At 46.2% G+C, this 24,777-nt stretch overlaps 3 protein-coding genes across 3 annotated transcripts in view; 2 read left to right on the plus strand and 1 right to left on the minus strand.

Moving 5' to 3' along the window:
• Positions 1-10,360, plus strand: DYNLRB1 (dynein light chain roadblock-type 1). The gene is made up of 4 exons (XM_036748391.1): positions 1-86; positions 3,836-3,911; positions 6,953-7,120; positions 9,896-10,360. The coding sequence occupies exons 1-4, from the start codon at positions 84-86 to the stop codon at positions 9,937-9,939; spliced, it is 291 nt and encodes a 96-aa protein (XP_036604286.1). The 5' UTR covers positions 1-83; the 3' UTR covers positions 9,940-10,360.
• Positions 10,361-13,931: 3,571 nt separating this feature from the next.
• Positions 13,932-16,756, plus strand: MAP1LC3A (microtubule associated protein 1 light chain 3 alpha). Its single transcript, XM_036750447.1, has 4 exons — positions 13,932-14,145; positions 14,953-15,008; positions 15,094-15,200; positions 15,919-16,756. The coding sequence occupies exons 1-4, from the start codon at positions 14,106-14,108 to the stop codon at positions 16,079-16,081; spliced, it is 366 nt and encodes a 121-aa protein (XP_036606342.1). The 5' UTR covers positions 13,932-14,105; the 3' UTR covers positions 16,082-16,756.
• An 895-nt stretch (positions 16,757-17,651) lies between these two features.
• The window catches only part of PIGU (phosphatidylinositol glycan anchor biosynthesis class U), a 134,899-nt gene continuing 127,773 nt past the window's right edge, over positions 17,652-24,777 (minus strand). Inside the window, exon 12 of the mRNA XM_036750449.1 lies at positions 17,652-18,410. Within this exon, the coding sequence (XP_036606344.1) occupies positions 18,297-18,410 (114 nt within the window). The 3' untranslated portion in view covers positions 17,652-18,296. The remainder of the gene's footprint in view (positions 18,411-24,777) is intronic.

A 24,777-nucleotide genomic window follows, 5' to 3' on the forward strand; every position in this document is an offset into this window, starting at 1 on the left:
GCAGGCGCCGAAGGGAACTGTCTCTGGACTGGGTTGGGCGCCCCCGCCTCTGTTGAAGCCGCTGTGTTGTCGTTTCTGTCGGGATGGTAAGTGCTAGACCCTGGCGGGAGGAAGCTCCAGCCCCAGCCCCGGTTTCTCTCATGGCCTGCTGCCTCGGGCCGAAGCCTTTCTCCGTTCGGGCGTTCCGTAGCACGCGGTTAGGCCTGGAGACCGGGTCTGATGGGGAGGCGGAGGGTGGGAACTAAAGTACCGGGGCCCGAATGCCGGGGGACCGGAAGTGGGTGCCCCGCCCCGGCTCTGGCTCATAGAGGATGAGGACTGCGCTAGGATGCTCAGGCCAGGGAAGGGCGCCTTGCCGGGTAGCACCGGGGAACCCTCCCCCTCCTCTGGGACTCCTCCGCTTCACTTCTCCCACACCCCCACCCCACCCCGAAGCATGTCGAGAGCGCTAGCCGGCCAATCCCAGGAAGGCTCGCGGAGGTCCTAGTGCTGCGTCCAGCGACCGAGGGAAGGGATCCCTCGGTCCCCACAGGTCCTTCACTAGCATTCCTGAAGGGTGGTCACAGGGCCTTTGCTGCAGTTAGCAGATGCTTAATAAATGCTTATCGCACAATTCCATTGAAATTACCCCAGGGACAGTGAACTCGCCACCTCTATTTCTGTTGGAAAGTTATGCTTGTTAAAAGTTCTTCCCGACACAGCAGAATGAAATCTGTCTCCTTCCCACTTGTACCCTTGTGGGTGCTAGGATAAATCAGATCTCTCGTCCACATGACACACCTTCAGTTACTCGAAGATAGTCATCATGTTTCCTGCCTGAGTTTTCTCCAGGTTAACCTTTAACAGGCAGGGGATTCCTTTACCATGTTCCTCTCATTAAGCTCTTACGGACATTCTCTAAATTGTCACTGCCCTTCCAAAAATTTGATGCCCAAACACTGTACGCAGAAGGCCCTATTAGAGCTTAGAACAGCAGCACTGTCCCCTCTCTTATACTGGGCATTTTTCCTCTTCTAAGGTAAGACTTGGCTGCGTTAGATCACTTCACCTGTTTTAGTTGCCTTGTAACACCATCGGCCCGTTCAGATTTGTTGTCTCTAATCTTCCCTCTATAGTCTTGTCTTCCCCCTTATGCAGTCATACAGTTGCTCATTTTTTTGAACCCAAGTAAAGACACTACACATACAGGCCCGTGGAATGCCACTGGATACCACCAGGGTGATAGGAACCCATGGACCAACACATTATTTGTGCTTGTTTTCGTTCTTGCGTCTTTTGCCTCCACCTGTTTCTAGACTCTGTTCACTTACTTGCTTTTTTGATACCATTTATTTGTATCTGGATTTCCAGATACTGCTAGATCTACTTCCCCAGCCCAAATGTTCACACATGTTCTCCATTTTGCCAGGTCTTTTTGCACTTGCAGAATTTGGCCTGTCCAACTTCCTTGTCCTCTTAGTTTAGGGGAGATTTCTCATTGTGGATTTATTGGGTCGTGGGTCTAATACCCAATAAGAAATAACCAGATTATGAACTACTTTCCCAACACTAGCCCCTAAGACAGAGTACTTCTCCATGAAAGCCAAAGTCCAACCTCACTGAAAGAAAGGAGTGGGATCAAAAGGTTTTTCTTTGGAGCAAGCCCTCTGAACTATAGTTGACTTTATCTCTGTAGATAGTTTTAGGTTTGACCTGTGTTCTGAATCCTGTTTATAAATTCCTAAATGTTTACTATTATCACAGAATAAATATTCAGAGGCCTTGTCACACATTTCTTGCATAGAACTTTGTGTGATGTGTCAGATCTTCAGGTGACAGTTAATTAAGTATATTAAGTCTTAGAGTCTGCCCTCCCTTCCCTTAATGGAGATTGCTTCCTAGAAGATGTTTTTAATTTTTTGTTTGGGCACCAGACTCTGAGATTTCCACTTGTTAAATGGTCCTATTGTTTTTCTTCCAGTTCTCCTAAATAAGAGACCTGAATGGAGAACAAATACTGCCCACTTCCCCCCCCATTCCAACAGATATAACATGTTACTTTTATAATTACATGAGTCTTCACAGAAAGTTTCATAGACATGAACCTGTTTTACATACACTATCTTATTTTATCTTTACAACATCCCTCTTTGAAATTAGGTAGGGTTGGTATTTTCAGCCCATTTTACAGGTGAGAAAAATGAGGCTTAGAATGACCTTCCCAATGTCCTACAAGTAGTAGTGGAGGAGGCAGGGCTTAAACCAAACTTTTCTGATTCAAATTTCAGGACCTTTTGATATGACACAGCTTTATCTCTATATTCATATTAAGTCATATGGTCTATAGTGTACAAATTTAAGCTACTTTATTAGGATTTGGGGGCAAACACAGAAAAGGTGAAAAGAAAACAAGTCATCCCCAACTTGGAAAGAGATTAGTAGATATGAGTTTGGAACTTATTAGCCCATAGAAACAGTGATGGAAATGTTGATTAGATTCCTGTTATTAACCCATGATATAGCTAAACCATAACACCAGTAATGCTGGAGGACCCAGCCACTTTTTATACCAGTTTTCCCTAATAGAATGTATGCTTCTAAAGGATAGGGACTGTTCTTCATTTTCTCTTTGTATCCCAGAGCCTAGCCCATTGCCTTTCACATAGCAGGAAAAGGAAGAGAAGGGAATACATATGTATTAAGCACCTCCTAAGTGCCAGGCCCTGTGCTGAGACCTTAACAATCATTCTCTCATTTGATCCTCACAACAACCCTGGGAAGTAGATGATGTTATGATCTCCAATTTACAGTTGAGGAAAATGAAGCACAAAGAACTTAAGTGAGTTGCCCAGGTTTGAGGTCATATTTGAACACAAATCTAATTGATTCTAGGTCCAGTACCCTGGACTTCCATAGTAGGTACTTAAGTGTTTTTTAAATTGAAATGGGGGAAATTGGATATGGGAAAGGATTTTCTAAAGAAGAAAAAAGAAATATCTTTCTCCAGCAGTGGGTTTAGGCACCTTTCCTTCTGCTTTGTGTCTTAATCCAGGATAGGTAACCTATGGCCTTGAGGCCACATGTGGCCCTCTAGGCCCCCAAGTGTGACCCCTTGACTGAATCTAAACTTCACAGAACAAATCCTCCTAGTAAAAGGATTTGTTCTGTAAAACTTGGACTCAGTCAAAAGGCTACACCCAAGGACCTAGAAGGCCACAGTTTCCCCCACCCCTAGAAGCAGTTAAAGGTGGAGTTAAAGGGAATCCCTGGACAGCAGAGAATATCCCAGGTATTTCCACTGGCACAAGGCAGGAATGGAGAATCTTCTCTTTCTAGCTGATCTTTGATGAGGAGGTAAACTCTCGACATCGAATAGGAGCCCAAAGAATTTGTTCCTATTTACAGGAAGCTTGGAACTTAAGTATCCAAATCCCAGGGGCATTAAGTATTCCTCACGCATGGGTAAGAAGCATTTGGAGAGAAGAGTAAAAAATAGCATCATTATTTTTGGCATCAGGTATGTTTAGAAGTGTTCCCACTAGCATGAAACAGACCTGCTTCAGGGTGATGAAGGTACATTAAGACTCTGTAATAATAATCATAGCCTAGTTTGTGTTAGGTTTGAACAAATTCTACCATACCAAAGGTCTGGGGTTATGATAGGAATCGGCTGGAGTGGAGGCTAATAGGATCCAAGGAACTGTTACAGTGACCCCAGGGCCAGCAATTCCTGGGGAAGTTTAAAGAATAATAAGGGGAACTGGGTGGAACCTTGGGGAAATTGGTGTCCAAGTGACCTTGGGAACTATTCCTAATCTTCTTGTTTTTTCTCTTTTTTTTTTTTTTCATTTGCCAGGCTGAGGTAGAAGAAACCCTAAAACGAATTCAGAGCCAGAAGGGAGTGCAAGGCATCATTGTTGTCAATTCAGAAGGTACTTAGTCCCCTTCTCTGACCACTGAAGAGAGCTGCCATTTTTTACGGTTATTGACACACTTTCATACTTATGATTTTGTTTTATCTGTATGACAGCCCTGCTAAGGAGGGGTCATGGCATCTTAACTCTTTTACAGAACAGGAAACAGAGGCTCAATGGCGGCAGAGTGTAGCGAACAGGACCCTGAACCTGAGTTCCAGTCCTGGGTCTGCCATTCTTTAGTTATGTGATCAAGGGCACCTTACCTCCACTCCTGGGAAATGTTTCCTTATCTAGTACATGGTGGAATTGGGCCAGATGATCTTTGATGTCCCTTCTGGCTTTGACATTCTAATGTTCTTTATTCTGTGTGCCAGGATTGTCCGAAGCCAGTTAGAAACCCCCTGAGCTCAAGGTTCTTGGAGGTATTTCCAGGAAAGAGCAAGAAGGCAGAATTATGAAGAAGAAATTGTCTCTAGATATCTTGGCATTCAAGCTTCTTTAGAAATCTTACCTGGACCCCAGGTACCTCAAATACAGCTGTTTCACCAAGGGCTTATCTATGCTGAATCCTAGGAGGGGCAAGAAGATGAATTTAATGTTACTAAGCATCTTACTTTAGACCGAAAATGTAGCCAACTTGACATCACGGAACATTGAGTACTGCATTTTCAGGTGCAGTAATGAGGGTCTATTCTAATGCATAGATAAAAAGTAACTTCTGTGAACATTGAAAATTCACCTATATATTGACTCTTACAGAATTATAGAATTTACATTGCAAACTCTGATGAAAAGGGTTAGTGTCCTGTTTCATCTTTGTGTAGAGAGACTTCCAACACCGGGGAAACACAGGCTGTGCATGAGTCAGAGTGTGAAGTGGAAGACACCATCCTAACTAAGCTCATTCTGTGGAAACCTTGAGCTGTGGTCCTGAGCTCTGGGTATCATCTGTACCACCCCTAGCATCAAGCACAGGGCCTTGCCACTAGTGAATGTTTGAGCACTAAGGATTCTGGTTGACATATTATTTAATCCAGTCCCTCATTGTACGGAACATGTAACCAAGGCACAGAGAAGGAGTGACTTGCCTGTGGTCACGCAGTGAGATTCATGTCTCCTGACTCAGTGGAAGGCCCTTTCCAGCTTGTCCTACAGCTTATGATCATGAAGAAAATGGTGTTGATGCAGCATTCGTGCGTGTAACCTTACCATGGTCTGAATTCTTGCAGGATGAGGGGGAGAAAGGATTATTGGGGAGGAGTATATGAATAAGCCCTTTTAGAAGCTGCATGAAAATCAAGGCACCTCCCAGTACATTGTGGAGGGGGTGAGACCATAGCAACCAACGGGTTTGCTTCTGAATCTGCCCTCTTTTGTGTCAGCAACTTTGGACTGCCTAAGATCACCCTCTGAGTTAAGAAACTGCTTGTTTTTCAGGTCTTTTTCTGAACTGCTTTGGATAGAGCCATGAGGTATTCTATTCTCAGAACTAACATTTTGAAAGTACTTCTAAAGCTCTGACAGATCCTGGGACAAAATTGATAAATATGTCATTTTTCCTTAAGCCCTCCAAAAAGACAGAGGAACCAGACTTAAATCTTTCTCTGCCTTGTGGTGAAAATTAAAATGATAATAGATTTGTACAGTTTCTGACAGTTTTCACAATCCTTTCAGGTGTTATTTCATTTGATCATCAAAATACCCTACTATGGAGGTAGGGTAGGAACTATGTCCATTTTACAGATGAGGAAGCTGAAGCCTGAAGAGATTGTGTTTTTCCCAAGGTCACATAGCTAAGTAGTTGTTAGGGCTGGAATTCAGTCATCCTTTTTCTAACTTAGTGCTCTTTCCACATCACTGCCAAACTAGCTCCAAGACAAAGAGAAAGCGAGAAAGAATTTATTATGCACTTACTGTGTGCCAGGCACTAGACTAAGCACTGAGAATACAAATACAAGCAAGCAAGATAGTGTCTCTGCTCTCAAGAAGATTACATTCTGAAGGAGGGAGACAACATTGGCTGGAGGTGGGAGGGTTAGGGCTAGGGAGTCAGGTAGAAGCCAGAAAGATAAGGCAGAAGTTCACCTGTCAGAGCCATGGGCCTCTGGTGGAGATGAATGTCTTGAGTAGAGAAGGCTTGGCGTGGAGCGTGCTGAGAAGTGGCTTGGGACCCTAACAAGATAGGACAAAAGTTTACCTCTCAGAGCTAAGGGACCCTGGGAAGAAGGAGCGTCAGCTCTGCTCGTCTTCCCCTTGATAAATGGCTATAATCTTACTGATAAAGGGTCGTTAGGCATGGCTCCTTGCAAAATAAGCCCATGTCATATTTGAGCTGAACTATCCACTTAACCGTATGCTAGATGCTGGGCTTGGTGCTAGGTGCTTGCCCCCCATGGGGGTGCGGTGGGATGGCAAGTACAATAATCAGGAGGAGGAAGCTGGCTTTTCTTTATTATTCTGAACTCAGGTACCAGCAGCACAAATAACTGTTCATTTGCACAGTGAAGAATCAAAATGGCCATGCATGAAAGCACAGATAACCTATTGGTCTGTGTCTTCTCCTGAACTCTTGGTATTGTTCCCACACTTTGCTGCTGCTGCTGTTTCCTGGAGTCTTCGTAGTCAGTTTGTGTGTTCTGTTCTTTTTCACTTCGTGGCATTCTTCCCATATCTCTTCTGACCTTTCTAATCGTGCCACCAGACACTACTACTACTACTACAGTTTTTGAACCAGGCTCCAATCATTTAATACGTGGTTGGTTTCAATTTTCTTGAGGTGGTTTACTTCAGAGGGCTTTTTGCCTCTGAGACTGGGACAACAGACCCCTTCCACCAAGAAAAAGGTTCATTTAAAAGGTAATCCTTATTGGACTCTTAATGAGTTGACTTTTAAATGGGCCAACCTGTTTATACCATAAAACTCTCAAGATTTTAAAAATTAATCTAATTTTATTGTATGACACAAGCAGAAATGACCATTTCTGTAAATCATGAGAATGGGGAAAAAGCGGAAGAGCTTGCATCAATTTTTCTCTCTTCCCCTGTACTTGGCTCAGGCATTCCAATCAAAAGCACCATGGACAACTCCACCACCGTGCAGTATGCCAACCTGATGCACAGCTTCATCTTGAAGGCTCGGGGCACTGTGCGAGACATTGACCCCCAGAATGATCTCACATTCCTCCGCATTCGCTCAAAGAAAAATGAGATCATGGTTGCTCCAGGTAAGGGGAGTCTCACTGCCTGAATCTTGGAGCAGTTCCAGGATTTCATTGGGCATGTCAGAAAGAAACTTTAGGTGACACCATGGGGCCTAGGATGCAGGAATTAGAGGGCCCTCAGAGGCGATGGTGTCATACCCCCTCGTCGTACAGATGGAGAAACTGAGGCTCAGAGAGTGTTCAGTCTCTTACCCAAGGTCACACAGGGAATTTGTGGCAGTCAGGACTAGATTTCGGCTCATGTGACTCTCACTGGAGTGCGGCTCTGCCTTACACCCACAACCACTATTTAACCAAAGTACTTCTCTGCTCCAGAGCTGATGATGTTCATCTGTTCACATTACCAGGGAAATGGCTACTTCCATTTCTTAGCTTGCCTCGTGTTTTAGACCTCTAGAGGTGCAAAGGATCCTCCAGTTCACTGAGTCCAGCCTTCTTGGTACTACAGTCCCCGTAGGATTGGTAGCTATGGACTCTGACCTGCACAGCCTCGATCTTCCCTGTCACAGTAAGGAAACTGTCAGTGTTAGTCTACACCGGCGGTGTCCATCTCAAATAGAGATGAACATAATCTGTGCCGCGCTGTGTTTTCATTTATCTATTTATTTGATCTGGTTGGAGTTTTGAGTTTGATACCTTTGGTGTGCACGGCCAGTGAAGGAGTCACAAGTCAGATCAGTGTAGCATACTTTGTCAAACGGCATTTTGCATGAACACTAACAGTTTACTTTGGAGTGCCCACCGAGTGTGACATTACAAAAGTTCGAGGGACTTAGTTTTTTAGTAATTAATCATTTTATTAATTGTTCTAGCATATTATTAATAAAAGGGATGGTCATTTGGCCTACTCTTTTAACCCAAAGATTAGTCATGGCCAGAGGCTCATAGTTTATATGCCCTTGGAAGAGTGGGTGTTCCTGAGGAGAGCTATCAACTCTGATTGGTTAAGTTGAGGTGGATTTATTCTTTTTTTTTTTACTTTTTTTGAGGGGGGAAGGCAGGGCAATTAGGGTTAAGTGACTTACCCAAGGTCACACAGCTAGTAAGTGTCAAGTGTCTGAGGTCAAATTTGAACTCAGGTCCTCCCGACTCCAGGGCCTGTGCTATACTCGCTGCCCCAGGCGGATTTATTCTAATGGGTGGTTGGGGGAATGTGACTTTGATTATGTCACCCTTACTCCCACACCACCCCCAGCCTCCGGGAATCTTGACAAAGGATCTATATCCCCCACCCAAGCCTGAGTAAAACTCAAATGGGCCAATTTCACTTTAGATTAAATTCCTTATAAGGTTGGGTGGGGTAGCAATACCTAGATTGAGGAGAATATTAGTCCTGTTATCATCAGTTCTGTCCTTCAGAGGCTGAAGAAGGGGGAAACTCTGGCTCTCCCCAAATCATTGGTTATTAATAATCATTTCTCTCGTAAGTACAGAAACAGGAACAAGAACTATATTTCAGTCAATAAGCATGAATTTATTAAGCATCAGTTATGCATTCTGTACTGTAACAGCTGCTAGGGACACCAATACAGGAATGATGTAGCCCCTTCCCTGGACATTTACACAAGGAAGTCTGCACAAGTTATGTTCCAAACAAACACAACAGATAAATTCAGGGGCAAGAGGGCTGACCTTCATCAGATTAAACTTGTCCCTTTGCTGTAATTTGGATGAAGAGGCCAAGTTTTTTTAAGTTTGAAATGCCATTGCATGCTTTCTTCATTTCAATAAACTTTTAGTAAAGATTTACTATATGAGAGTCCCTGGGTTAAGCACTAGAGATTCAGGCTGAGATGCATAAGACCCTGTCCTTTGCCTTCGAAGAACTTAGGAGTCCATACAGGTTGTGAGCTGCCCTACCTCCCCTGTGGTGTAATGGATGTCGGCATTTTCTTCTACCATACACATACCACCCCACACACACACATTCCTGCCCCAAGTCTGGGCAAGTGACTATTCCAAGGTTGCCTTGGGGGCGTACTATGGGCACTAGTGCCTTAAACAAAGGTGCTTCAAAGCAGAATATGAATCTCCCTGTTCTTTAATCAGTAACTTAGATAAGGGCAAGAATTGCGTCCTTACCATAATTTGCAGATGGCACCAATCTAGAGTAGCTAGTATAGGGTAGGTAATATATTGGAGGACTGAAACAGGATTTTAGAAGGTATTGATGGGCTATAAAATGTTGAGCTGAATTCAGTAATTAAAATTTTAAGAGGGATGAATGTGAGGTCTGACTCTTGGGTTTTAAAAATTAACCTCACATGTACAAAGTAGAGGGAGGCTTGGTTAGATAGCATTTCATCTGAAAAAGATCTATGGCTTTTAGTGGACCACAAGCTCAGTATGTGAGTCTGTAGGATGACATGGTATCCAAGAATGCTAAGGCAGTGTTTGTCAGAGTAAGGAGAGGTGTCACATTGAGGAATAAAGCAGCAAGAGCCCTGCCATCCCTCTGGGCCCCTTCCTTCCCCTGTGCAGAGGAATTGGCCCATGGGCTGCCTTGGAAGGTAGTGGGTTCCCCCTTCCCAGAGGTTTGGGGGAAAGCCAGACCAGCTTGGTGGATCAGCCATGGCAGGAATTCTTCCTCAGGTCTCGGTTGGCCTGGACGAGCCCTGAGGTCTCTTCCCAGCCTGGTTTTCTAATTCCATCACTTCAGTGACACTGAAGCTTAGGGAAAGCAGAGTACTTGTCCAGGGCCACACAACAGATGTGTGGTGGAGCCTGGACTGGGAGTCAGGAATCAATCTGTAACATGTGTCTTTTCTTCTTTTTCAGATAAAGATTATTTCCTGATTGTGATCCAAAATCCAACAGAATAATTTGCCATATTCGAGGTGCCATATTTTTTTTTCTTTAATAGTCTCCCTGAAAGAAAGCATTACTGTTGACTCCCTCTCACCACTGAATGGTTTGTGGAAAACAAAATGATGTCAGACTGGATTTGCAGAGATCATGTGACCCAGGGCGGGGCCCAGATTGATTTTCTTAACCTTTTATCCACCTTGAATCTTCTAAGGCTGCAACTAGAGCCTTCAGCCTTCAGGAAGAAAGCCCTTTCAGACAAGCTTAATGGCCTGGGCTGGTGCCCACCCCTAAGGCCCAAGCTCCCCTCTAGCCAGGTCCTCCTTCCTCCCAATCCAGGCTCTGGGCTTCTGGTTTTAATTTTGTTGCTATGTTGAAAGGAACTAAAAATAACTGTAACGATTGTTCTTTCTGTATTATTAAATGCCCTGGTGGGAAGATCTCCTCATGAGTTATCTCAGGGTGGCAGTGGGGGGTCTGGAACCTGGATCTGTGTGGACAAGGCAGGCAGCAGGGGATATAGTGGAAAGTACATCAGGGTCGGAGGAACTGAGTCCTTTGTGGTCTTGGGCAAGTCATTTTCCTTCTCTTGACCTCAGTTTCTTCCATAAAATAAGAAAGTTGGCCCAGGTAACCTTCAACAGCCCTTCACCTCCAAATCTATGATCCCATGACCGGGTAGAGGAGTCAGCCTGTGAATTAAATGGCAGCTTTGGAGGGGGGAAGATTTGAAGGGGACACATATCTGGTGGACGGGTCCTGGTGTGAACGTGAAACCATCCATCTCTATCTTGCAGCCACACTCAGTGGGTCGGGGAGGACTCAGGCCCCATTGGGCACTGGCACAGAGGATGACCAGGTTCCATAGGCCCCTAGTAATGGAGCAGAGGAGGGACCTGTAAAGGACTTGGGGACTGGCCCAGAAAGACAGGGGAGTGTGAAGGGATGGGGGATGGCCCTTGACCAGGAGGGAAGCCTGGAAGAAGCATGATAGAAGAGACCTTTCTACGAGCATTTCAGCTGTCCTTTGCATGTTCAGGAAAAAGGTCTAGAAAAAAAATTAACTGATGCCCTGAGGCCCTGAGGGATTGCCTACAAAGAAAGATACCTTTGGGTCCATGAGATGCTATTGACCAATTAAAGGGCTATTCAGTAAGTATTGGCTGTGTAGGAGGTGGTGTTGCATCATGCAAAGTAACCTGTGAGGGAAACCTGGGTTCAGGTGCTGCCTCATGCATACCCGACCCTGGGCAGATCACATAACCTCTTACAGCCCCAGGAAACAGACTGTACGTTACAGAGATGAGAACTATCTATTCCTTAGCAGGGGCTACGTACACCTGCAGAGTCACAGCTGTAGGGCACTCTGGGGCACAAAGATGACGGAGATTCATGGAACTCAGCAGTCAAGAGTGCTTGATGCTAAAAAGCAGCTGAGAGGAGTAGAGTGGTGTACAAGGCTCATGAAGGCTGTGTGGTCAAGTAGCATTGGAGTTGAACCTTGAGGAAAATTTCAGATGGGGGAGGAGGGCATTAGATTACATTAGTAAGCCTAGAAAGGTGGGTTGGACTCCGAGTGTGGAGGGCCCTAAATTCCAGGCAGGCTGAGGATGATGCACTTTGTCCTGGGGGCCGCAAAGGGCTGTTGAAGGTTTTTAAGTGGGGAATGGGGAATGGCTTCTGAGGGTTGGGTGGGCAGAGACCAGGTCAGGGGACCACATAAGAAGCCATTTTGTAGAGAAAGTGGTTATAGACATTTTCTGAAGGATTTGGGGTTAACCCGTTTACCAGAGAATTAGTTTTTCCAGAACAGCCTATTTTCTGTTTCTCAGAAAGGTCACATGAAATAAGATGTTTGTGTGGCTTGAGGGTGCAAACACCACCTTTGACTAGCACCTGGCATGTGCCAACACAGATTTCCTGTGCATCGGGTGTAGAGGATAGTGAGGCCCAGGCAGCCTTGAGGCTTGAGTGTATGCACTGGGTGATTCCTGCCTTCATAAAAGGACATGGGCCTGGACCCTGGCACTATGGGTAGGGTAGGGCTTTGTGATGACTCCTTGAGCCCATTCCTGCCATCTTCAGCTGCCACAATCTTTTGCTTCCCCCAGTGGGAGATCTTGTAGCCCAGCTGTAGCCTGAACATAGCAGAGATTCCCTTCATACCTCCTGGACACTGAGTACCAGACTCCCTTCCTTTCTCCTCCAGTGAAAAGTATCAACAGTCACTCTTTTGAGTTCCATACAGGAAATGAGGCTGTACCTCAGATGAGAACATAAGCCAAGCTCCCTGGGTGCCCAAGTCAAACCCTGGGACTGCTGGAGGTGTCACAATATAGGCCTGGTAGAGAAACTATCCCGGGGTCTCAAGAGACCCAGCAGGCCTTTGTGTCAGTGAGAGAGCCTCGGTTTAAATTGCTTCTTTCAAGGTTGATTGTCAAAGTTGTCCTTGTGTGCTCTTTGCAAACACTTCAATAATTCTCTCCTACTCAATAGAAGCAGAATTCATTTTGTTAGGCCCACCCTGTGTGCAGAACACTGTGAGGCACTGAGCCAGGACTGACATCCTTGCCATAAGCCAGAAAAGGAAACAACTGTATAGAATCTTAGAATCTGAAAGCTGCTTAGGAAACCACCCCTTAGAAGCAGGACCAGGCCTGGGACCCAGGCTTCCTGCACCGTTCTGCTTTCAAAGTGATTGAGCGGTAATATTGTTTGTCCCAAAACCATGCCTCCTCTCAGCATTTTAAGAGGAAGACCAAGAACATGTTTTTCTTTACAAATCTAAACTACCTAGTTTTTGGTGAGGCAAGAGGAGAGTTAAAGGAATAGCTCCTCCCTGGGGTGATGAGAAGAGTTAATCATTAGTCCATTCTATCAGCAGCTTCTCTCCCTCATTCCTGAAGCTCTTCCGGGGCACACAGACTGCTTGGTAGCCTTTCCCCTGAAACATTATGGCATTTAAACGAGTCCTAATTGTATATTTTACATTTAGAACATTTTGCTATCAAACTTAAGCATCTGAAAATCATCTCCTTCACTCCCTCCCCTCTTCCTGTCACGAACATTGCCAAGGGTTCTGCCATGTTTTTGCTCTTATTAAGTATTAAAGAAATGCTTTTTAATTTAAAGAAAAGGAAGGGGGTGGGGGGCTGTGAAGTTCAGATGAGAGGTCATTCTGCAGACAGCTGCAGACAGTGAACACTTGGAGGAGGAAAGAACTCTTGTTGCCTCAGAATTCCGAACCTGGTGCTGGTGAAGCCATTCCAAACAATATGCCAACATAAGCTAAAAGACACCTTGCAGCCTAGTCCAACCCCCTGAGGTGGGGAAACTGAGGCCCAGAAGTCTTGTGCCTTACCCAACGTGAGTTGGGAGTAAGGTATACTGAAAAAGCAGGAAGGCGAGGTTTCTAGGTCGTGCCACTACGTGCCACCGGCTACCCTGGCACCTCGGCTTCTGCTTTCTCCGCAGGACTAGATGGGCTCCGAGGGCCCCCGGCTCTAAGTCTTGATTGTCACTGTAGAGACCCGGGCATCCTGCACATAGGAGTCTTTTTCTGAAAACTGGGCTGTGTCTTGGGGAGCGCAAGGGCGGGGGGGGGGGGTCGCCTGTGCTCAGCTTACAGGGTACGGCCTGCACACTCCCGCCGCCTGCTGCGGGCAGAGCCAGCACCTCTGGCCGCGAGCCTCTTCCGTACTGCTGCCGGTCCGGCCGGCGGCTGAAGGCCCGAGCGCGCCCCGCGAGTCCCAGCCTGGGAATGTGGGCCCCGAGTTAGAACCCGAGGGGGCGGGGCATGTGACGTCGCGGGCTGCAGCCCAGATGCGCGGCTATCTGTTGTCATGGCAGCGACCAGGAAGGCGACGTCTCCTCGGGAGCCCCGCCTCCTCGGTTGTCCATTCCTGGCCGGAGCTGTCTTTGCGTCACGGGGTCAGTGGGCGGATGGGGTGGTTTTTTCGTCGGCCCAATAGCAGGACAAGGCCAGCCTCCCCTTTAAGGAATGTTGTGAAGTGACGTCACCGAACCGAGTTACCATCTCCTACGGGCAGCAGCTGCTCGGGTTGGAGAACCAGAACGAGCCCGAGCGCGCGCGACAGAGAACCCGGAGCAGCAGCGGCGACACCCGGATCCCTGAGAACCTCCCACCCCACCCCGCCCCTGCCCGACCCAGGACCACGGCGCCATGCCCTCCGACCGGCCCTTCAAGCAGCGGCGAAGCTTCGGTGAGGCCAGGGCGGGGTAAGGGTGGGGGGCTGGAAGGGTCCGATCGGACCCCGCGGGGCGTCCCGGGACCGGCTGGGGTGGGAAGCTGCCGGCCGGTGATGTCATGGACAGGCGTGCCGTCACGCAGATACCTACAGGGTCAGGATACGGGAGGGCAATTCCGGGGTCGCCCCCACCTGCACTGCGAGAACTCCGGGGTTGGGCGGAAGGGGGGAGGGCGGCCGCCCGGACCCGTCCTCCCTCCCCCACCCCCACCCCGGGTTTGCCCTTTAAGGGGCGTGGGGGAGGAGACAGACGAGGCCCCTCCTCCGCAGTCCTGGCGTGTTTACTCCGAGTGTCCCGGGCGGGGGAGGGGGTTGGCTTGGCGCCAGGGAAGAGCCTGGGCTTCGAGTGAGGGTCTCCTGGTCCCCTCGCCCTACCCTAGCCTGGCCGTAGGAAGCCGCCCTTCCCACCCAGGCAGGGGGAGCCCTGGACCCCTGTCCTAGATCGTCTGAGTCTGTGCGTGGGGTTTAGGTGGGTGGGGAAAAGGTCTCTTGGGTAGTTTTCGGGGCGCGCATCTGGGCGGGTGTGTGCATGCGAGTGTCTGCTCCCAAGGGTGTGAGGGTGCTCCTGGTCCGAGGGGCTCCCCAGGGCTGGGTCCAGATCGGGCTGGACGTGTGGATGGAAGGCCGGGTCACCCCGGAAGCCGCCACCTCCTTGTTTGTTTACACTCGGTGGCTCCCAGTGTCCAGGGGGCCCTGAAGCTGCAGCTGCAGTGAGGGAGGGTCTCTCCCGCAGCCTCACAGCCGCCTCCCTTTTCTCTCCAGCTGACAGATGCAAAGAAGTGCAGCAGATCCGCGAGCAGCACCCCAGTAAGATCCCGGTGAGTGCTGGGGTCTGGGCCACCTCCAAGTGCCCCTGGCTCCCGCCCTGCACCTGCTTCCTCTTACCCATTCTTCTTCGCGTAGGTGATCATCGAGAGATACAAAGGGGAAAAACAGCTGCCTGTCCTGGACAAGACCAAGTTCCTTGTCCCTGACCACGTCAACATGAGCGAATTAGTGAAGATCATCCGGTGAGTGAGGCACACCCCACTCCCACCCCCTCCACCCACCTCCCATTGGCCTGGGCGGGAAGGAGCCCAGGTCCGGAAAGCACCCGAGGATGACCTCAGGCTTGGGCTGATATAGGACTGGCCAGTCATGAAAGCTAGTGCCATTCCAGGCCTCCTTAATCGAGGTGGTGTCCAGGATGAAAGATCTCTGGCCTGGTCAGCTGACCTCTAGAGTACAGCATTCAATTCTGGGACCATGTTTAAGGAGGGTCATTGAGAGACTCAAACAACAAATCCATACCATAGTGTCTAGGATGGAAAGGGAATTAAGAGTTTACGCTTCATGAGGATTACTTAAAGGAACTGAGTTCACGTTTTAGCCTGGAGAAGTCAGGGAGACATGCTAGCTATCTTCAAGTATTTGAAGAGCTGCCCTGTGGAAGAGGGCCCCGGGCCTCTGAGGGCGGAAGACAGGAGGTTCAAGTGAGGATGTAGAAGGAAGCAGAGGAGGCAGAGCTTGGATCAGCAGAAACTTTCTAAAACCCCAAACCACCCAGTAAGAGGCAGGACAACTCTGGGACCTCAAAACAGGGCAGGGTGGATGGATGACTCTTCTTAGAGATGCTGTCATGGGGAAAGGGGTTGGACTCACTCAAGTGTCAGGGCCCAGAGCTGTAGTTGGGGTGGTCTTGTTGCCCTTCCAACGGTCTCCCCAACTATCCCCCTCTCCCCTATGCAGCCGCAGACTCCAACTTAACCCCACTCAGGCCTTCTTCCTGCTGGTGAACCAGCACAGCATGGTGAGCGTCTCCACACCCATCTCAGAGATCTATGAGCAGGAGAAGGACGAAGATGGCTTCCTCTACATGGTTTATGCCTCCCAGGAGACCTTTGGCTACTGAGCAAAAAGGGGCAGGGAGTACCCTGGCCCTGGGAAGATAGCAGCTGGGGAGGGGGCAGCCCAGTCCCCTACTCCAGAACTATAAAGCTGCCTCTCACTACCCCCTCTCTGGGCCCCTTCCCCAGGACCCAAAGCAGGAGTGGTTGGCTTAGATCAATGCCAAACTAAGACTTTGCCCACCCAGGGCTGGAGCAGAACAGAAGACATCCTGTGTCAACAAGGAATTTTCATCTATCCCAACTCTGGACACATATCAACTCTCGGTGCTACCCCCAGATGCTAGAACTTTGGGGGCCGCTCTGTCTGTCTGTGTGTCTGTAGGTGGGGGGATGAGAATATAGATATATAGCTATATATGGCTGCCCCCTCCCAGTTCTGAAGGTGGCCTCTGTTGAAAGTGGGGGAGGGGTGGGGGAGAGGGGGTGGGCACCTGTGGCCTTGGCCCTGCCTTGGCTCTGGTCTGTTTTTTTTTTTTAGGCACCTGTCCCTCCCGTCTTTATTGCATGCAGTTTGGACCCGTCCCATGCTGGCAGCCACTCCAAGGACTGAGCTTCCCCTTTCGACTACAACCCTGCCTGCTGTTCCTTCCACGTTATGTACCACAGTGTCCTGGAGCACCAGCCTATTTGAGCTACCGTTACTGTGTATAAATAAAGAGAAATTCAAGTCCTACCCAGCTCTGGGCCAGTGTTCCCTCTCTGCCTCCTACAGCAGTACAGCCTGGTCCTTCTGGACACTAAATACAGATGAGATGCTGGGCCCCTTCCTCTCTCCAGAGCTACAGCCATCCTCCTGGGCTGCAACGTAGTAAATTTCACCTGGCCCCTCCATATGTCCAGCATTCCTCAGGCTGGTATCACCATGTCTCTTCTGCAACCTAAATCAGGAAACTTGATTTTTTTTTTTAGACAAATGAAGGACCATTTCCATGTCCAAATATGTGTCCTTCGAATGGGGTCCTAGTCACTGCTCCAAGACCATGCTACATGAGAAACACTATCTCACTGCCATCCAGCCAGCACTCGTGGTTACCCCCAAATAGGCACTTCTCCAATAGTCAGTCTTGGCTCTGATGGGCCTCTGGGTCCCAAAGCACCTTCCACGGTAAGACCAGCTAGTGTATGGAGCATGAACATCCTCCCTGGACTTGGGCCCCAGCAAGGCCTGTTCAAGAGAGATGTGCCTATGCACATAAACTTCTGTGCTGTCAGTTTTTTTTACAAGTCTTACACATAAGGGGCTGATTTTTAACCTCTATCCCAAAAGGAAAAGGGATGGCTGGGGAGAAGGCAAAATGACACAAGGAGCCTTTTCTAGCCACTGCTCCAACAGGCTTGGAGCCTCTGGTACCTTTCCCCCACACTTAGCCCTGAGGTCCTAGGCCTCGAGCACAACAGCCCAAGACTGGGTAAGGGATGTGGGCATACAAGTAATGATAAAGGGCAGATTAACCCCTGGAGTAGTGAGGTCAGAGCCCAGGCCTATACCTCTCTTGCAAACATCCTCCCCTCAGTCTCTGCTTTCCAGCTTGGCTTTCCCCACCCCTTTTTCATTTCCACAGAGAACCAGTATTCACTATGAAAAAGACATTTATTCAGGATCAACAACACACCAAGGCTCTGCCTGACTTTTAGGTTCATAGGGAAAGGGCTGCCCAGGCTGAAGGGCAAGGGAAGAGTATGTAGGAATAGATTTTGGCCTGGGAGAATAAAGGGCAGGGGAAGGAATACTTTGGCCTGGGGGAATAAAGACCACAGCTAACTTGTACCTTGCTGAGGTGGACAAGGAATAATCTATGTAAAGCAAGGGGGACAAAACAGGGTTTAGGATTTGGAGGATTGATGGGGGAAGGACCTGCTGAAACCATGATTTCCAGGGAGAAGAGACAGAACTCACCCAAGGCCCTCCACTGCTCCCCATGGAGGAAGGGCCCAAGGCAGACCCAGCCATTTCCCAGTTGGGGACTACTCTTCATCCTCCAGGGCTGAAGTTTTCACTTCTCAAAGGGGCCTTTGTTGATAGCTGTTCTCTTGTTGTGAGTTCCAAGGATCCAGGTCTGTGAAGGCATCATGAGTTCCCCCTGACCTCTAAACCAAGCCCTCCCCAAAAGTAGGGCCAAGATGAAGGGGCAGGGGAGGGGGCACAGCAGCCCAGCCCCAGTTCTCCCAGCTTGGTCTCAGAGGAGTCCATCTCCAGCAAGGCCCGCTGGCCCCTCACTATTTGAGCACTAGCATGGCCTCGGTCCCATCCTGGCGCTTCAGGTGGAGGCCGTGAGTGAGGTAGTACTCCCGTCGCAGGAAGGCATAGAAGTAATCTGAGATGAACAGGATCTGGGGGAGTAAAAAGACCAATGAGAGGATTCCCACACTTCCTGAACCCCACCCTCTGTTGCCTCTCATAACATTGTGGCTCCTCATGGCCAGAGCTTCTATAAGGAAGGGCCTAAAATGTACCCCAAATCACAGCCTGCTAGGGGCTGGAGAGCTATGAAAAAATAGGAATATGCACATTTAATAAGCGACTATTTCTTGAAGGAGTTTTACATAAAATTTGGAAGGGAAGAAACAGCTCTCCTTTCTACACTATTTTAAGGTTTGCAGCCATATTATCAGCCCCATTTCATGGATGAAGAAACTGATGAGAAGTAACTTCCGCAAGATCACACACCTATTACATGCAGAACTAGGTCTTAAACTGAGATAGCCTGACTCTGAGACTATCATCCTCTCTGGACAACAGCTAACTGGAAAGGAAGGTTAGATCACCCCGGGAGGGTTGTCAAGGCAGAAGCCAAAAAGAAAGCAGTGATGGGGGACACAAAAGGACACTTAGCGACCACTTCCACGGGAGCCTGCCCTTCACTTTCCCAGAAGGGAAAGACAAGTAGAAGGCAAGTAAGAGAGTGTGGCCTGGTCCTGTGCTCTGGATATGAGGCTCTGACACATAGTGCCTTCATCCCCAAACATTGCCAGCACTCTTCACTGGTCCCTCCATCTAACTGCTTAAAATCAAAAGCTTCAAGCCAACTCCAAGATCCAAGGACAGGAGGTGGCTGTTCCTTGGCCAACCAAAGGAAGTTCTTCCAGGGAATTTTCCCAGTAAGTAGTAAAGCCATGACTAGAACTCAAATATCCCGACTCCGCTACCTAGTGCCCTTTCTCCTGCAAAGCTTGGCTGTGATTCAAGTTCATTACTACCTGCTTCACTCCACCCAGAACACCTGGCTGCCTGTATACATGTTACCACAACTGGATTATTATTCCTCAGCCTGAGACTCCTCAGGACTCCTCCAGACTGACCATCTCGAAGGAACAGAGAAAAGCTGTGAGCACCACAAAAACAGCAAAAGTAAGTGGAGGAAGATGGGGAGTGACAGAGTTAGGGAGACCCAGGAATCTCAGCTGTTAGGATAAAACATGTACCCAAGCACAAATGTGAACAGTTTCTCAGGCCTCCTGGTGTTATACATGGGCCATGGGGTCAGACAGAGTGGGCCAAGAGAGTTGGTGGAAGGGCCACAGTGGTGTGGTAGAGAGGGCGCTGGAAGCCTCCCCAAAGGAGCTAACTCTGCCCCTGAAAATCTATTTCCTGTTTTCCCCACACCCTCCACCAAGCTGCCCTTGGCTCCTTTGTCCTGAAGAGGTCAGAAGGAAGCTAATTCTTTAGTGTATGAGAAAGCAGATCTGTTCCAGCTGTGACCCGACACCAATAGCTGGCAGCCTCGTTACTGCAAAAGGAGGATGAGATGGGAAATAAAGGGCACTGAGACCTTTCCTTCAGGCAGCTTCACTGGACCGGGGCTATGACTGGACAAAGCAACAGGATGAAAAGCATGGCCAGCCCAAGGATCCTACTCAGGAGAGGAACAGCTCCTCCCTCTGCAGGAAGCCATACCCTGGCCTCCAACAGTGGCTTCCTTGGGACATCTATGATTGGCAAGTGGGATTAAGGAAAAAAAGCAAAGCTAGGCACCCAGAACCATGCTTGGCACTGCTGGAAATAAAGAGACAAGTAAGACACAGCCCCTGCTCTCATAAAGCAAAGCTATCAACAAAGTGGGCCTCCCCAACATGAAGCAGGGGAAAGGGGGAGAGATCCCTGGTTGGATCTAGCCAACTCCCAGCTAATTTCATTTGTTTGCCACCATACTTAATGGAAACAATTTTTGGCTATAAAAACAAACCGAATATGCTTTATTATTTGTTGTACTAACTGATTAAAGTGTTGTATTCTTTTTTTAATTTAAAAGAACATAAACTTGAGGGCAGATTGACAAGCAGTGAGTCGCAAAATCTATTAGACCTTGTGACCCCATATCTCCATTGCTGACTCTATTCCAAAAAAAAATACTAAAAAAGGAAAAAAGAATCTATCTGTGCAAAAATATTCAAAGCTGCTCTATTTGTAATAGAAAAAAAGGAAATATATAACCAATAAACAGCTGAATACACTATGGGATATTAATCTAATAGATCCCTAGTCAAAGGATTTGAACAAGTTTTCAAAAGAAGAAATGCAATCTATCAAATCTAACAAAATATGAAAAATTTCCCCATGTAGCTAATAAAGGAAATGCAAAATTAAAAACTCTAAGGTATAACCTCATACCCATCAAACTGGCAAGGATGACAAAAGACAAGAATACCCATGAAGTGAATCAAATTGAATATTGAAGGGGCTTTGGGAAGGCAGGCACACTAAGACAGTATTGGTAGAACTGTTCTGAAAATCAATTGGGAATACAAAGAAAGTTACTCTTAATCACATCCTTTGATCCGTCAATCTCACCACTATGCATACACCCCAAGGAGGGGGCAATGACAGAAAGGAAGGTCTTATATATAACAAAAATAATTGCAGCAGAAATTTTTGTGTCAGCAAAAGACCGGAAATGAAGCAAGTGTCCACTGCCTGGGCAATAGCCAAACAAATGGGGGCATGAATGTAATGGAGTAATATTTACTGCAAGTAACTACGAATATGAGAAATTCAGAGTCAAATGAGATTTATATGGACTAATGCAAAATGAAGAAATCAGATGCAGGAAAAATTATATATTCTTGAATACAATAATGTTGATGCAGACAACACTAAAAGACAGGAACTACGATCTAATGAAATGACAAATATTGGTTCCAGATGACTAATATTGGAAAACTTTTTTTTCTTCTTGGTAAAAATATAGTGGTGTGGAATGTTACGTATTCTGTTAAAGGCAGTTACTATACCAGACACTTTTGCTTAAATGTATTTTAGAGGTTGTACTGTGTGAATGTGAGTGTGTGTTTTAATATGAGAGGGCACTATAGGGAAGGAATAGGTACGGATAGGGGTGTAAAAAATAAAACATCTAAGTAAAATATTCAATATTTGTAATAGAATATTATAGTGCCAAAAATGGAAGGAAAAATGGAAAGATCTATAGGATGCCAGAGTGAAATTAGGAGAACCAGAGCTGTATGCATACTAACTCCAACTACACTTTGGAGAAAGAAGGAAAACTAGGTCAAAGGTGGCAGAATTTCAGAAAGGTCTAAAAGAGGATATAAAACAAAAGCATCTCATTTATTTGTCTGTTATTCATTAATTCTCTTGTTTCTGCCTTAATAGCTTAGGGATATGGGTAAGATTTTGCCCCTTGTTTTGTGTTTGAGTTGTTGTTGACAGTTACTAAGTTTATAATAAAAAAGTTTATAAAGTAGTTGAACTGAACATTTCATATTTTTTTTATAAAATTCATAAAATTTCATAAACATAAAAGTTAAATTAAGTTGCTTTCTACTAATATGTAGTCTTTGATTAGTTTTTATCCCTGATGGGTTAATGACTCTACAAAAAAAAAAATTCCCACTTCGACATAGAAAGGTCTTATTTTTCTCTGAGAACTATTCTATGGAGTTAAAGGGGAAGCTGTTCCTGTTTCACAAGTCAATTTATAAATGATGTTATAAACCCTGTGCTATTGAGTGTGCAGTCTCAGCCACAGGACCAGCAAACAGGTGATTTCCTACAGCTAAGAAACAATTCCTGCCTGGCTTCACAGTGTGCCAGGCATTCCTGATCAGCTGAGCTACTCCCCTCTCTGGCTGCTGCACCCCCCATGGAGGGCCTCCTACTTTCCTGTCCTACTCCTCAACCAGATTCTGAAACAAAGCTTCTTCACTGCTATACAGTGGTAATTAGCAAATAATTAGTACCACATGCAGAAAGATGCTTAATAAATGCTTCTGAGGACTGCCTGAATCATTTGTGCACATGGTGCTCTACCTAATACACAAAAAAATGCAGCCACTTCAGTTGCACTCCAATTTAAAAAAAAAACAAAACACCTTTAATCCAGGTGGTTTGTCCATTTTCATCTTATATGATGATTCAGCATACCAAACATATCATAGATAAACTCCATGCTGGAGCCAACACAATTTTCATGGTAATCAGGGATCAATTTTTTAAAGTATCTCAAAGATGACTCCAAAAAACTGGAAAAGATCAGACACTACCCTTACCAAAATAAGGGGGCAAACAAAAACACCACCCGCATCTACTAGTCCTCATGCTTATTTTTTGTTGTCTTAAAATCTTCACAAGGATGGTATATATGTATGTTAAGGGTATCAATAAATATATGAGAAGCAAACAGGTTTTTGGAAACCATTTTCTGCAGAAGACTACAGACAAAAATTAACTAAGGGATGGAGGATATATGACTTTTTTCTTTATTGTTTGTGGATTTCAAAAAAGCATTTGACTCAGTACAGCCAAGTGCAGCTTAAAAGAATTTCTTTCAACGGGTGTCTTGTATACCATGGAATCCTAAAATCACCCAAGATTTTAAGGCAGATATAATCACAGAAAGACTTTGTTCAAATAGCTATTGAGTATGAGCATCAGGTAAGGCAGCAAACAAGGAGACATATGAGCTTAGTGTTTCAACACTGTCATGGATGTGATGTCCTGAATAAAGACCAAAAAATATATGAATTCTTGATTCAAGATTAGGTTTTGCAATTGCTGATATTCATAGATTAACACTGTGCTAAATACACAGAACCTTGGAACACTAAGTCTTCTCTCAGTGATTACTCAAAAGAGAGTGGCCTAGATATCCACACAGGAAAAACAAAATGTATGGAAGGTACACACTACCTGGTCCTAGACCATGGCACACAACTGGACAGGCAGGCACACGCTGAGTGCATCAGTGTACTGAACAGGCACTACAGGTGGACAATCATCTAGATCCAGAATTGAACAGAAGGAAGAAACCGGGCTGGATGTGCACTTAGCAAAAACGCTAAGGGGATTCTTTTACTGGATAAAGGGTAAGCCTCGATGACCTCTCAGTTATCTTCCAGCTCTAGGATCTTATGATCATCTGATCCAATTTACTATACTAAATTACTATATTAAACCAATCTGTCCCATTGGTCTAAATGAAACAATCAAATCCAGGAGGTTGTTAAATAACGTTTTGTGTACAAAGAAATCCATAATTTCTCATATTCTCATACAGAAATTCACTTCTAAAGGTTATGTAAAATACAAGGAAGAAAGAACAAGATGTCTATCCAGGTATGGCTTTGAATATGGTATCAGTTGAGTAGAATGAAAATGTTTTGGTTTTTAAAAGATTTTAAAGGATCAAAGCCTCCTAAAGAAAGTCAGCAGCAAAACACAGGATAAGTAGAAGGTTGTCCAGGATTTCTTATTATACAATGTTACAAAGATGTACACATTATAAGTGCACCAGTATATCCGAAGAGCTTTGAGAATGAGCAAAGTTAAATGGAAAGAACACCAATCTGGAGTTAAGAGAACTGCGCTCTAGTCTTAGCTCCGACACTGGCTAGCTTTGCACCTTTCTCAAGCCCAGGGTATTATGATTATCTTTTCAGGTTTTTTCATCTGTAAAATGTATGTAACCCTTCATCCCAAGATCCCAAGGACCTCTACCATGGAAACTTAATAGTGTGAGAATGCTAACTCCCAGGTATTATCCATAGTTCCCCAAATTTCTTGAGGCCTTTTAACAGTAGAACTTCTTTCTAGGGGATGCTGAGAAGCCACAAAACCAAGATTCAGAGAAGCCTATCAGAAAGACAAAGAAGGAGGAGTTCTGTTGGTCTCTCAAAGCAAAGAAAGCAAACAGCAAAGCATGAACAAAGTCAGAGAGAGATACCAACAGAAATGCAGGAGCATGCTGCAGTAGAAAGCTGACTAGTTGGTAACATGACTAAATCTGGTCCATAACTCCTGTCTTCCCCTTTGTTTTACCAAGTGGTGCCTGGAAAGAAACCCTAGTACCCCCTCTAACTGACCAATTTATTTTCTGTTTAACCTCCACATAGGAGGAAAGGGTGAGTGAGGAGGTGGAGAGGGAAAATTCACACACATACACACAAAACATGCACAGGACACAGGCACACACAGAACCTATACAGTTAAATGTTTGCTTACATTCCTATGCTATCTGAAATTGCTTTTAATGGGCTTTTACAATGATTTGAATTCCAAATTTACAAGTATTCAGCTTGGGATTAAGAGAAGGGAAGTTAACCCTAAAGGAAGAGGTGTTTTTTAATTTAGGCTGAGAGATTTGGAGGGGATTGGGGGAAGGGGTAGTTAATCAGAGAGACAATTTCAGGAATTCTAATTATTTCTGAAAAATCCATACATGCCAGTAGCAGCTAAGAGCTA

The sequence above is a fragment of the Trichosurus vulpecula genome, chromosome 3, assembly GCF_011100635.1.
Source record: "Trichosurus vulpecula isolate mTriVul1 chromosome 3, mTriVul1.pri, whole genome shotgun sequence".
NCBI classification, from domain to species: domain Eukaryota; kingdom Metazoa; phylum Chordata; class Mammalia; order Diprotodontia; family Phalangeridae; genus Trichosurus; species Trichosurus vulpecula.

Bases quoted from the DNA above. Each gene is read 5' to 3' on its own strand.
- DYNLRB1 (XM_036748391.1), top strand. The intron at 3,912-6,952 runs GTACTTAGTCCC...TACTTGGCTCAG, and splicing joins CATTGTTGTCAATTCAGAAG to GCATTCCAATCAAAAGCACC. The intron at 7,121-9,895 runs GTAAGGGGAGTC...CTTCTTTTTCAG, and splicing joins TGAGATCATGGTTGCTCCAG to ATAAAGATTATTTCCTGATT.
- MAP1LC3A (XM_036750447.1), top strand. From the start codon at position 14,106: ATGCCCTCCGACCGGCCCTTCAAGCAGCGGCGAAGCTTCG. The intron at 14,146-14,952 runs GTGAGGCCAGGG...TTTTCTCTCCAG, and splicing joins CAAGCAGCGGCGAAGCTTCG to CTGACAGATGCAAAGAAGTG. The intron at 15,009-15,093 runs GTGAGTGCTGGG...TTCTTCGCGTAG, and splicing joins AGCACCCCAGTAAGATCCCG to GTGATCATCGAGAGATACAA.